This window comes from Pelobates fuscus, chromosome 4 (assembly GCF_036172605.1).
Source record: "Pelobates fuscus isolate aPelFus1 chromosome 4, aPelFus1.pri, whole genome shotgun sequence".
NCBI classification, from domain to species: Eukaryota; Metazoa; Chordata; class Amphibia; order Anura; family Pelobatidae; genus Pelobates; species Pelobates fuscus.
The window spans coordinates 207046433-207060298 of NC_086320.1; the positions used below are offsets into that span (position 1 = coordinate 207046433).

Consider the following 13866-nt stretch of genomic DNA (forward strand, 5'->3'; position numbering starts at 1 on the left):
TTCCTACCATCATATCCACTACAGCGGGATGTCATTGAATCTTTAATAGCATGTTCTGTAAATCCTAGAGACTGCAATATTTAAAAATGAACTGTTCCTGACATGCTTTAAACACCACATCTGACACCGGCATTCATGCCACTGCTAAAGTCATTTAAGTCCTGCATGTCACAGTTATTATTATTATACAATAAATACAGTATGGAGAGACTTAAATTATTATTACAGGCTAAAGGCACCTGGGTGCTAATTCTCTTGCTGGTATTCCCTCAAATACCAATATAAATAGTGACCAAAAAGAGAAAGAGAATGCACACCAGAAATCACAATGAATAATCAACCAGGTTTAATAAAACCAATATCAGGTTGAAATACAATGCAAAAAATACAATTAAACAATAATATATAAAGTGATACAAAAATAGGCATAAAACATAAGCAATAAACAATAATAATATACCAAAATTCTCACGAGCCTAACTGGGCAGAAACAGGAATCAAAACTAACCCCCCCAACGTTTCGGCACCTCCTGGTTGCCTTTATCAACCTTGATAAAAAAATAACCCCCCAACGTTTCGGCACCTCCTGTTTGCCTTTATCAAGGTTGATAAAGGCAACCAGGAGGTGCCGAAACGTTGGGGGGTTATTTTTGATTCCTGTTTCTGCCCAGTTAGGCTCGTGAGAATTGTGGTATATTATTATTGTTTATTGCTTATGTTTTATGCCTATTTTTGTATCAATTTATATATTATTGTTTTATTGTATTTTTTGCATTGTATTTCAACCTGATATTGGTTTTATTAAACCTGGTTGATTATTCATTGTGATTTCTGGTGTGCATTCTCTTTCTCTTTTTGGTCACAGTTATTATTATTATTAATACAGGTAAAAAAACAGCGCACACATAAAAATACATTTCTAAATTTTACAAGGCTGCTTAAGATCACCTATCTCAGCAAAGAAATATGAAGATTCAGTTCCACCATATGGCCATATTGTGTTAAGCTCACCACTACTTCACAGCAACCCAATATCAGTGTGTCCTACACTAATTCTAATGTGGGAGACACGTCAAATAGTGTTAATGCTAAATAAGCTGGTGTATTTAAATAATTTGTTGTAACAGCATTGTGAATATGTATAATTCAAAATTAATGTGATAAACGCAATTCACAAAAATGCAGTGTCAAAACTAAACAATTAAAGTACTTGCATGTATATACTCACAATGCAAATTCTATATCTGCTCAATGAAAATTTAATATTTAAATACACTTCAGCTTATTTGGCACTAATTAATTTGTCCTTCCAATGTTGGCTACTGTGAAGTAGTGGTGGGCCAAATAATATGGCCATATGATGGAACTGAATCCCCATATTTGTTTGCTGAGATTTTAAGTATCCTTATAGAATATAGAAATCTATTTTTATGTGTGTATCTTTAATCTGTATTATGTATAAATTTTAGCCACTGCGGCAGCACCATTCCTGCAAGATGCATGTTCTGGACGTGCCCCCAATTCCCTTCTGTCTTTACCAGTTGTTATTGTAATTGGCTGAACAATAGCTAAGATTGTGCCTGCATGTTTTATATGCTAAATTGCAGTCATCTTACAACCTCTTTTAGTAACAAGCAGAGTTTCCTGGTAAAGTAGCATCTGAGTTTATATGGTTAGATAATTATTTGTTTTTCTTAACAGAGATATTTACTGAACCATGAATTCACTATGGAATTTCTACTTTTAAGGACAAAAAAGCTGAACTGAAAACTATGAGAATTCTTTTCCAGTTTGACTTTTTTTTATCATGAAATAATTTATGATTCTGTGCACAACCTTGTTAGTGACTTTCCAATGAAATATTTTGTATGGAAATCAGTTTTATCCCAGATTTAATTCTCTTGATTAATACAAGAAAATGTCCTTTTTATGTTTTAGTTCCAGACTTCATTTAATAAGAGTCACACTAAACCCATGGATCATTTTTTGTTGCTATTAAATGCCACTTTTAAAATTGTATATATTGACATAATACTTTTGACTCAAATTCCATCAATCTAAAGAATTGTCCAGCATGCACGTGAGACATAGTGATCTTTTTTTGTTTATCAATACCAAATGAAATGCAGTGTTTTGACATTTTCCTGGTCTTCTTCAAGATTAGAATAACCTGTCAGTACTACTAACAAATGATATGATACTGACAAAGATGTGTTGACTTAACTATTTTTGCTTTCTTTTAACAGGAAGTGCCCAAAAAACAACAGAGGGCGCCGACAGAAACAAAACCTTGGTCATTTTACATCAGATGCTTCATCCCGGATGGTGTAGCCTCAGTGTTTCATTTTTTCCCTTGTTTGTTTTTTTATACTTGCATTGACCATGTGATGTACATTTTTATTATATCTTTTTTTAAAGAATGGAAATATTTATTTCAGAGGCCTTATTTTTGGACATTTTATAGTTTAACCGTGTTGGGTGTCTGTTGTAAACGCAATGCTTCAGCTCTGACAGCAATGGACTGGTACAGCTCTTTTTGTTTTTTTCATTATTTTATTTTTTTTACTTTTTTTTTCATTTAGCTACATTTTGTGGACTTACACTCCTCCATTTTTTTCTGTAACTGCTTTGCATGGTTGTAAATTAAACACATACTTTACTTCAAACATCTCAATGCTGAAAACCGGTCGGGGTACAGTCACAAAATTTAGGGGTGATTTGATAAATGAGGGCAATTTTTCGTTTATAACTTTTTGATGTTCAGTAAGCATGGAACAAATGTTTTATGCGGTGCCAGGCTGTTCTCAGCAAGGAACGCAGTGACTGTGAATTAAAATTGACATGAACCTTTTAAAGTCTGAAAAGAAATGGCGGATGAAATGTTAACTGCATCCGCACAATTGGTTGCTCCTATGGAACACACCAAAGCCCTCCTGAGGCTATTGACATTGAACAAACATCAAAAAATGATAAACACCTTGCAAACGAGGCATGAGCTAAAGGTAACAATGTTTACAGATATCTTTTTTTCTAACCAGAATTCGTAGAAGACACACTGTGTTTAAATAGGTATTTCAATGTTTTATAGAACTTAGTTATTGATTTTTGTTTTGTTTTTAAAGACACTGGCTATCGCATGAAATGTGAATTGTATACTGTGAGTAGTGGTAAAATGTTAAATATGTTACATGGTTTATTAATCCCGACAATCTTGAACCATTGGACCTAGACATCAAGGGCTAAGGGATGGGGTAGGTCAATTTCTTAAAAGTTGTTCTGGAGTACCACTAACTCTATAGGACGAATCTATCAAAGCAGGGATGATGATAGTTTTTGGACAGTGCTAAATGCCGAGAGACATTCTATTGGTTTCTGTGGCGATTGCACCTTAGCACTTTTATCCAGAATAGCATATTTTTTACCTTAGAAAATATGGCCCTGTATCCTAATGGCATTCTTTCTTGAACATAGGTGAGTCTATCACATCATGGATGGACTGATTGTCACAATTAATTGAATACAAGCTACCTGTCTAGGGCAGGCAAAATAAACATTGTGTACATATGTTTTAGCCATACGTGTGACATCTTTCGTGTCATGTGTTTGCATTCCTACCTCTTTTGTGTCATGTGTGTGCATTCCATCCTGATGTTAATGACATCACATCAGTGCATTGTAGTCATCTGTGGCAGCCATTCATTTACATGCACACATGGCATGTATTGTGGGTAGCTCATGCTTGTTGCTCACCGGTGTTCATATAAGAATGACATTTAAAAGTTACTTTTTGGTGGTACTCTAATACAGGTTTGGGAGTACCTACACTTAACACATTTTTCTGTGGTGTCAGCATTCATATGGATGTATCTCTATGTGTATATAGGTATACATATATACATATAATCAATATGTCTAATAGTTCTCACAGTTTTGGAAGAACATACCAAGGTGCATATTAGACTAGATTATTTATATTTTTTAAAACACCACACAAATAGGTGCCATTACTCTTGCAATGTCTGGTCTTTGATCTCTAATTCCCTCTTTCTTTTTTTTTACCCTTTGAGTGTCAGCAGAATGATTGCTCCTTTGGCAAAAGGGAAATTATAGAATTCAATAATTTTTTTTTGGGGGGGGGGGGGAAATTAAATGTTTCCTTAGCTCTGACAGTTTAAGATTCGGTAAACACTTTTATTACATTTAGATAAATGTTTAAAAAGATATGTAAAATAACATTTGGAAATCTTGATCAACATATTGTTTATTTGAACACCATTACCAAATAAAAGGCTGCTTTAATAAAAAAAAAATGAAAAACAAAAAACATGAGAATTTGTTTTTTAAGGAACCTGCTTTTTACCATTGTGAAACAGAATGTGTGTCATATACTGTGCTTTCATATATGGATAAAACTATTGTATCGTTTCTATTTTGTACTCTACCAAAACATACCATTCTGAAACCGATACTGTGTGTCATACACTGTGCTTTCATAAATTGATAAAACTATCGTATTGTTTCTGTTTTGTACTCTACCAAAAGATATCTTGAAGTTTAAAACGTTACATATGTGATTAATCTATTACCGACTGTGTTTTGGAAGTGACTGGTTAAGAGAAAAGTTGTCCTGAATGTGTACACTCATGTATATATATTAATATATATTTACAAATAGCTATCGGATAGCATGTTTGCAAAGTACACAAACTGATCTTAGTAACTGGTTCATTCACTGTGATTCAACAGATGTCTTGAATATTTCAGAAGAGGACCAGAGTATTTTCTTTCACAGATTTATTACTCAGAGCATGAATCCTAATTTTAGCGGTTTGGTATTTCATAAAGTATGTTGACCACAGTGCTTGAATGATGAGTAGTTATAAATGGCCTACTGGGGTGGAGCTTTCCATTTTACTTTGAAGGTCTTCACAGGCAGCTGTCTCTCCTTGCTCTGATGCCAGATTGTGAGCTTGAGTCCAAAGCAGTAACCAGGGGGACTCAAGCTCCTGTAGATTACATCCAGCCAGGGGAAATGGATCAGTACGAAACAACTTCTGAGAAAGATAAAATAAACCGTCTTTCGGTTGTGTCTGAAGATGAGGAAGACCATGAATCTGCATTGACTATTGTTACAGTTCTTGACAAAGTTGCCAACATGGTGGAAACTGTCCAGGCTAGTCAGAAAAGAATCGAGGAACGTCACAGAGAAATGGAGAACACAATCAAGACTATACAGATTGACCTTCTAAAGCTTGCTCAAGCTCATGATAACACCAGCTACACAGTAACCAAGCTGCTGGAAAAGACTCGTAAAGTAAGCTCTAATGTGAAAGATGTAAGGTCTCGAGTCGATAAACAAAGCGATCAGGTTGACAAAGTGGAATCAAAACAAGAAGAGATGCTGAGGAAGAATAAGTTCCGAGTTGTTATTTTTCAGGTAATATCACTAATGTGAATATGTATTCAATTCTTTTTCATAAACACAACACAAAACACAATAACGTGAAAATATAGGTTAGCAAGAATGTGTGTGTGTGTGTTTATTTATTGATTTAGCACCTGGCAAACCTGTGAATCCCAATTTGCAAAGCCTTAAATATAAACAGTACCAAAAAGATCTGGTCTTTGTTTTAAAAACTTCTAAACAGACTTCCACCAACACATATTCAGGACTTTGTTTCTTTTACCCAAATATGATTTTCCCCTTCATTAATATGTGTCATGTATAAATCCACTAATATTTGACTTTTTGCTTGTTGAATGGCTCTTGCAGTTATGTTACTGTTTCTTTCATCATAATTTGGGTGCTTTTTCTCTTCTCTTCGTTATTTTCAAAGACAAGAGTAAAAGTACCATATAATTATTATTTTTGTAATTTATTTTTAAAGCTATAACAAATATATCAAATATTCCCAAACAGAGGAGAGAAGACTAATGAATAAAATCTTATTACTTATGACATACTTGTAAGGTACCATAGCTGCTGTATAGGATGCAGCAAAATAAGGTACTAGATTGGCTTTGATACTTTCTTCCTCTCTTGGTCTTTGAAAGAAGCCCTGAGCATTTTCCTTTCCAGCCTTCACATGCCCAGCCTATTTATATCATGTGTGTCCCAGTTTGTGATAGTTCTAATAAAGGCCTTGATTTAATATTTGTGGATACGCTGGATAAGCTTTTTAAATTCTTTCAAATTTTTTAAGATAAGAAAATAGATCAATGTATAAAAAAAATGAAAGAATTAAATATTTTTTAACAATATAAAATATTGAATTGTTTAAAAAGCTTATCCAAAAATATTAAAATGTAGGCCAAAGTCTCTTAATGTATATTTTTAAGGGACATGTTCTAATAACTAATGATGTGTGCATCGGTGGAGTGTGGTGTGATTATGTATTTATTCATTTATTTATTTTTGCATGTTAGGTGTAATTTCCCAACTTTTCTGTGACATCTGTACCATTGTGCAATCTATGGCCAAATTTTTGTAGACAGGTTCTGCCTGAGGGATTTTTACTAATTGTATTTTTTTTTTCATTTTATTTTAAATACCACTACTAAGCAGAATTTTAAATACTTTGTTATAATGTAAAACCAGTAAATTAAAATTACCCAATATGTCTCCTTATGTTTACCTTAAATATATACCTGCCAAATGGTTCATTGTCCCTTTAAGGCTATAATTTATGAAGATGAAAGGGAAGCAGTAGTCATTAAGATGCACAAAATCCTATGCACACAAACAATTATGTTGTTGAAATTTGAATCCCGTCATTGTGTTAGCTACAAAGCAGTCTTTTTCCAATCAGCAGTTAAGTGCATTATGTTTAATTGTTTCCTTGGCTGCTGCACAGACTGAATAACATATTTACACTAATTTTCCCCTTTGTTACATTGATCTCCGTTCAATTCCATGTGCCTGTTCTGGCCGTAATTATATTGGCTAATGCTGCAGACCATGCAGTCTATTACAAGCAGGGGTGAATTTCGTAAGCAGGAATAGTAATAGAAAGTGCTAACCAGTCAGTTCTATTTGTTGCCACTGTGTATGCCAATATGTAGAATTAGACAGAGCAAACGTGTGACTGACACATACTCTGTGAATATTCTAGTAGAATTATTTTTAATATCAGTTTTGCTGCGTATATGTTAGTCTTAGGAAGCATGGCAGCTGAAACTTATCTACATGTCAGTCCTAGCAAGATATTAGTTTTATTGTCTGACAAATGGTTAATGTATGCAGGGATTGTACAATGCTTGAGTTCAATGAATTAAATCTTTCTCTAGACAAAAATTAGGAGAATGGTAAGATAATGGAAAATGTAAGTTAAACTTGGTCTATAAGGGGCTAGTCAGAAGGAACATAGAACTTTGCTATAATTATGAACCATCACGAGAAAAATGCACGAGGGCTTTATTAATTAATTAAATAATTAATTGTTAAGAAACCAAATTGCTAAATATAGGCAAAATAGCTGAATTATTAGATTGTGTTTTTACATTTCCAATGAAGAAGGATAAAACTGAAATAAATAGTTGCATCTGTACTTTTGCCTTCTGTTGAATGTTGTGATTTTGCAACACATGAGTTAAAGCAGCATTGTTACCCTCCTCACCATCACCCCCTCAAAAAATATTTAATGGATAGAATCTTTATTAAATACTCATTTTGACTGTGTTGGAATTTTACTGAAATTCCAATTTAGTCAATAGATATACAGAGACAAAGTAAGGACTACTTTGTCTTTATATTTCTCCTCCTCCTGACTTTCTTAGACTCAATGTGGAGTTTAAGAGTCAATCCCAAGAGCTCAGTGGAGCTAAATTTTCATTGGAGCACCTGCCTTGCAAAGATTTCTCATCATATTGTTGGAATTTGAATCCCATCATTGTGTTAGCTACAACGCAGTTTTTCTCGTTGGGCTGCATTGGAAAGTCTGGCCTGCGTTAGGAAGGGAGGGATTTACAAAAAAAAAACCATGATAGAAAGCATGCATACTTTTTTATCGGGGGCATATCTGTATTTTTTTATTTTGACAGTGGACTGTCCCTTTAACGGAGGTTATCCTCCTTTTCAACAAAATGTTGCCTATATGCATGCAACAATTAATTAATAAATTGTCTAATTTGCCCTTTACATTAGGTTCTGGAAAGTGATCTTTTTACAGAGGCTGTTTAAGAACATAGGCTAAACAGAAACTTTCGGTGGATAAACTTTTTGATATCTTTTTTAAAATGTTAAAATGTATCTCATGCAAAAAAAATAGGAATTTATAAAAAAAAAAAAAAAAAACATAAATATGAACTAATTTAAATATTTTTCAAAATATTAAACAATTTTAAAAATGTATCCAAAAATATTAAATCATTTGAAAACCATATCCAAAATTATTTAATCAGAGCCTTGATTACTAGGTTTCAGTGGGGCAACCAGACCTTCCCTTTTAATTGTCATCAGCTAGAAAAAAATGTTCTCTATATTTTAAGCATGTGATACGGAACATTAAAGATCTAGACCTCCAGCTTTCCCTACAGAGAACAAGTCATTGGTTACCACCTCACTCTGGCATGCCATATACTTTAGTACCCATAGCGGGTGTCAGTACGAGTTTTATTGGAGACAATTTAAGACCCTTAAAAGGTTTGCAATGGCTGCACTCCCATGCTTCCTGTCAGTGGTCATAAACAACGCTTATTTCAGGAGTATCCATCAACTAAAAAGAACAAAGGTGGGTTAGATACCAAATTCTGACTTACAAATCTATATTTAGATCTATACTTAGCTATATTCACTGACAAGAAACAAAAATCACTGTTGAGCCATAAGGTGCTCTATTAAATTTTTCTTAACTTGCTTCATATTATTTACTGTTTTATGATTATTATTATTTTTTTTACATATTATTGTATCTTTATGTTGCCATCAGCCGCTTATTCATAGTTGGGATTATTGTGTTCAAAATTAATAACTATAGAATAAAATGCTGTAACAAAGTGGCTGTGTGATAATTCATATTTATACTCATCTCCTTGTCTTTATAAATAGTGCGCATAAGTCTCTTACAATCATTTTGTGATTTTTAATTTTGGTGCCCTTTATCTTATCTAGTCTGAATTAGACCAGAAGAGTAGTGGTAGTTTTTGGTTTGGTGGGCACATAGACCAAGGGTGTACTGCAAGGAAGGGAATTGTATGATTTTAGGGTACATGTTATGATAAATATATTTTCTTGTATTAGGTTCCTTATTCAGCCTGAGCCTTCCTTGTAACTGCAAGCACACTAGGTCTGATCTATTGTGCACTTATTGTGAGATAATACAAGTTATTAGACAGCTTAAAGTGGCTTTTCATTATAGCCTTACCTTCAGAAGCATTCCATTCTTATCAGTAGTAGGCACACAGAGTTTCTATGTTTGCTGCTATATTGTGGGGTATTATTGGAGCTTTTTAAGAGTTTTTCAGGATATTCTTTAGATTGGGTAGGTACATATCTTTAGTAGATATTGATATAGGAATAAGTACTCTAAGGGTTTTGATTATGTGTGTTATGGTTTGAAGCCATCCTATTTTCACCTTCCCTTTTACTCAAGCCTACTCACTCCTGCACCTATCGATAATGAATCTCTAAACATTGTAGGTTATTCCGGTTGGCCTTACCATTACACCCACTTTACCTTCACTCATACGGTGTACAGAAACCTATTACTAGATTGGTTCCCTCTCTTCACCTGTGTCCGCTCCCCCTTAATCTCTAGATTACAAAAGTTATTTACTCTGTGTATGCATTCATTATGTGAGTGCTATAAAGGATATTTTTAATGCCCTTAGTTCCAGACAATATATGATAATTTAATTAATCTGTGGTATCCCTATGTTATCTTGGTCCTCCCTCTAATAAAGACCATTTTTATTGATTTATCATTATTGTATCCATTACATCTATCACCCTAGTATAGAGCTTAATGCTAAGGATATTTCCCTCACTTGGCTATGTACTCCTTTCCTTCAGTGTTCTTCCCTTATTCGCTACAAATCTACAACTTCAGCCATGACGAGGATTTAGGAATGCTAAGTAAATTGTGACCCTCCCACTGTTAGTAGTTGGATTCTAAGTATATTCCACAAATCCATGCTCAGCAAAGTTTATACGATAAGAATTTTAGCACTTGGCAGCAGTTTCCATTCATGAAATGATCTTCAGTTTGCTTACTGAAACAGTGCAATAAATAAAGTACTAACATTTGTTTGTTTGTATTTGCAGGAGGACATTGAATGTCCAACAAGGCTAACTGTTGCCAAAGATACAGCATTGGATGGTCACCTTAGAGAAAAATTATACCCAGATGACCTTTCTTCTGATGAGGAATACAGCGTGCAAGAAAGCAGGACTACACGACTAAAGAAATCAGGGATGCAGCGTATTGACAACATTAAGAAGGCATTTTCAAAAGAAAGCATGCAAAAAACAAGGCAAAATTTTGGGAAAAAAGTAAGTAAGATCCGCACAAGGATTGTAACTCCTGAAAGAAGAGAGAGAATGAGGCAGTCAGGGGAGAGACTGAAGCAGTCTGGAGAGAGGTTCAAGCAATCAATCGCTAAAGCAGCTCCCAAGAAAGACACATTCAAGATCAAAAAGAAGGAGAAACAGAGGACCACAGCAGAAGGTCAGGAAGGCACTAAAGACGAGGATGTTGATTCTGCTTCTGAAAATATCACTGTTGAACCCATCTCAGAAGTTACCTATACTGAGGTTGTGACTGTGAAGAAGAAGAAGAAAAAGAATGGGGAAAAGGCTGATCTGCTTCCCCAAGATGAAGAAAGACCCAATTCAAGCTTAGATACACCTCTCCTGAAATTGGAGTCAAAGTTAGATACCGATGAAACGCCCCTTGTGGACATCAAACTGTCATCATAAGGAAAACATGCTACTATCACTGCCCTGACGTCTTGGGCTCAAGCAGTGACCTTTGGTTTGTGGGTAATATTGGTAATTACCCTCAATTTCCATCATCATTTTGTAGTCACAATAACTACTAGCTTAAGTAAATACTAAAATAGAAACCGAGAGAAGAATTTGAAAAGAAATAGAATGTGTTCACCCATTATAATCCTCGCAATTTAGAAAAGGAAGGAGACGTCTTTCTTCCTAATGTGTAACAAGGGACCCAACACTGAACTTTATTACTAGACACAATACGAAGGAGAATATAAAATTATAATAATGTACAGTATATGTTTATTCAGATTAACTCAAATCAAATGTCTCATCAATATTAAAAAAAAAATATATATATATGAAAGCTAATGGATGTGTCAAATCAATAATAGATTTAAAGGCACTTGAAATACTATTCTTTGTATTGAATTCTCTATTGGTTGTGTTAGCATGTTGAGGGCGGTCTTAATGAAGAATGGCTAAAAGTAAATCAGTAAGTGGCATAGGTGGTAAAATATTTACAATAAATTAAGTATAGATCACTGTGTGTAGATTATGCAATAGTGGTCTGAAATCAGGAATACAGTGATGCATGAAAACACAAAAATATGTTATGAGCTAAACATTGAATTATGGTGATTTGGAAACTGGATAGCTACAAGACTTGTGCAAAAATTAATTTAAAGCGGTTTATTTGAATTTTAATCCATACCTGAACAAACAGACCCTTCCGGAATCGACCTGTGGTGTCATATTCAATGAACAAGACTTGACGGGTAATTATCAGATGTATCGATTCTTTCACGTGTGGAATAAAAGGAATTTGATTCTGATAACCCGCTCCAAACAAATTTGTGCACAAGTCTATTTGCTGCTTTAAGGAAAAAGTAGCCTATTTGGAAACAACTTTCCAATTTGAACCTGGCTTTTGTAATTCCAGTTTCATTTAATTTCAATTAATTATTTAGCAAATTTAGACTATATGTTGGTATGTGTGATGTTATAATTAAATATATAATTAGAGTTGCAAGCTTGAAGTTTAGACAGCATTACCCCAAATTTTTGGTAAAAATATATGTGTAAAACAATCAATAATTTTGTTAAGGGTGTGATCTTCAGTGTTTTCTTTGTGGATGGAGTGAAATATCTATATTTTCTTTCTGGAAAGTTTTAAATATTAGAAATTACGTCTGATGGCTAAATGCTTAAATTATTACATCACACGAGTTCTGTATTATACGTTGGCAGAATACTAGCACCGAATATATAGATTTTACCACAGTTCTTTTCTAGTGAGATAAATGTTTTTTATGTCTGTGATTCTGTGGAATAATCTTATAACTTGTTTAGTACATAGGTCTGACTAGCTATGGAAACAAGTAGGGTTATTCACCAAAGTGAGAGCTAGTTAGAATTCAAAGTGAATTCAAAGATAATTTCAAATTTAAGGATAAAATAGTCGAACTGGACTTTTTCCTATTTGACTATTTTGGCTTTATATTTGAAGTTCACTTTGAATTTACTGAGAGTAACCCTGGAAGTATTATCTCTTTTAATCTAGCCTAGTCATTTAGTTAGCTGTTCCTTTCGATTTTGATATTTTAATTGATCTTAATTCTGAAGTCTATTATATATGTTTAAAGTTGGCAAGCATAATTATTAAGAAAAACTTTGTATACTAAATATGTTTTTGAGCGCCTGTTTTTCTTGTCGTTTATATTTACTTACTTACTGGGATAATATTTGCTTCCCCTTGTCCTGTTGATACTGTTTAACTTGGTCTGTTTGCTATTTGACATTGGGAGCATTAGCCCAACTACTCGCCAATGCTGTTCAGTCACATTAACGTTTGTCAGATTAGTTCCTATCTGAAGTCATGTGACAGAGATAATTGGCACAGATAGGTTAAAATATTTATCACCACAGATTTTTTTTTATATTTATGTGGAGATTATTGATGCTGAAGGATTAAATGGCGCATTTTAAAAATATTGATGTGGTTATTTTTGATGCTGGAGGATAAAATGGCAGAAAGCAATAAGTAAGGATAGATGTTTAGCAGTGTTTAGATAGTGTTTAGCAAATAAAGCTTTATTTTTCTTTTATAAGAGCAGAATTTTCTAACTTTATAATAAAGATAGACATCAGACAAAAATGGTGCTACATATTAGCTAAGAAATATATAGTGTGTCATGTTGAGGAAAACTTACAAGTCTATCAAAAAACAAAACTTTGATAGACTTGTAAGAACATAATGCAGAAATATAGTTCACCTATTCTATGAGACACATTCCTTCTAAGGAAGAAATCCAAATGGACCATCCATGTGAATGGCTGCAAGAACAGTATTGTAAGGCGCCTTCGGCAGTCTTGTGGAATAACTTAATATGGCACTCGAAACATGTTTGTGCCTGTACCTTATGCAAAAAGATACATCCTTGTTTGTTTTGTATACTGTATTAGCATTATACGGTATGTTTGTTAATAAGGGTGAGATTATGTTACTTGAGGTAATAATAGTATTGTTCATTAGCTAAACGTCACTACTGTGAAATAAAAACAATATTTAATTACCAGCGATATATGTATCTTAGGTGAAGATATTCAGCCCTTGGAGTTTTGGGATCATGTACAATATAGTATGTTTTGTTGTTTTTTGATTACAATAAACGTCAATGTTTAGCCATGGTTACACCACAATGTGTTTTTTTGTTGTTAAAAAAGGTAACTAACAAATTGTTTATTACAGAATCCTGAAGATTACGGAGCACAGAACACAGAGTGATGCAGCAAGCATATACTTGTAGTCTGTATATCATTTGTAGCTAAAGCACCCTCTAATAGAACTCTCTACTAGGTTTCAATCAGTGCAGGCATATTTATACAGGATAGGAAAAGCGATATGGAAGAATGTGTCCCTTGCCCTTTGG

General features: G+C 33.8%; 2 protein-coding genes across 2 annotated transcripts in view; both read left to right on the top strand.

Moving 5' to 3' along the window:
- The window catches only part of TMEFF1 (transmembrane protein with EGF like and two follistatin like domains 1), a 188256-nt gene extending 183781 nt beyond the window's left edge, over positions 1-4475 (top strand). Inside the window, exon 10 of the mRNA XM_063451867.1 lies at positions 2247-4475. Within this exon, the coding sequence (XP_063307937.1) occupies positions 2247-2331 (85 nt within the window). The 3' untranslated portion in view covers positions 2332-4475. The remainder of the gene's footprint in view (positions 1-2246) is intronic.
- A 428-nt stretch (positions 4476-4903) lies between these two features.
- CAVIN4 (caveolae associated protein 4) lies at positions 4904-13624 on the top strand. Its single transcript, XM_063451864.1, has 2 exons — positions 4904-5437; positions 10262-13624. Exons 1-2 carry the CDS (start codon positions 4955-4957, stop codon positions 10913-10915), a joined length of 1137 nt encoding a protein of 378 aa, XP_063307934.1. The 5' UTR covers positions 4904-4954; the 3' UTR covers positions 10916-13624.
- The last annotated feature ends 242 nt before the right edge of the window (positions 13625-13866 follow it).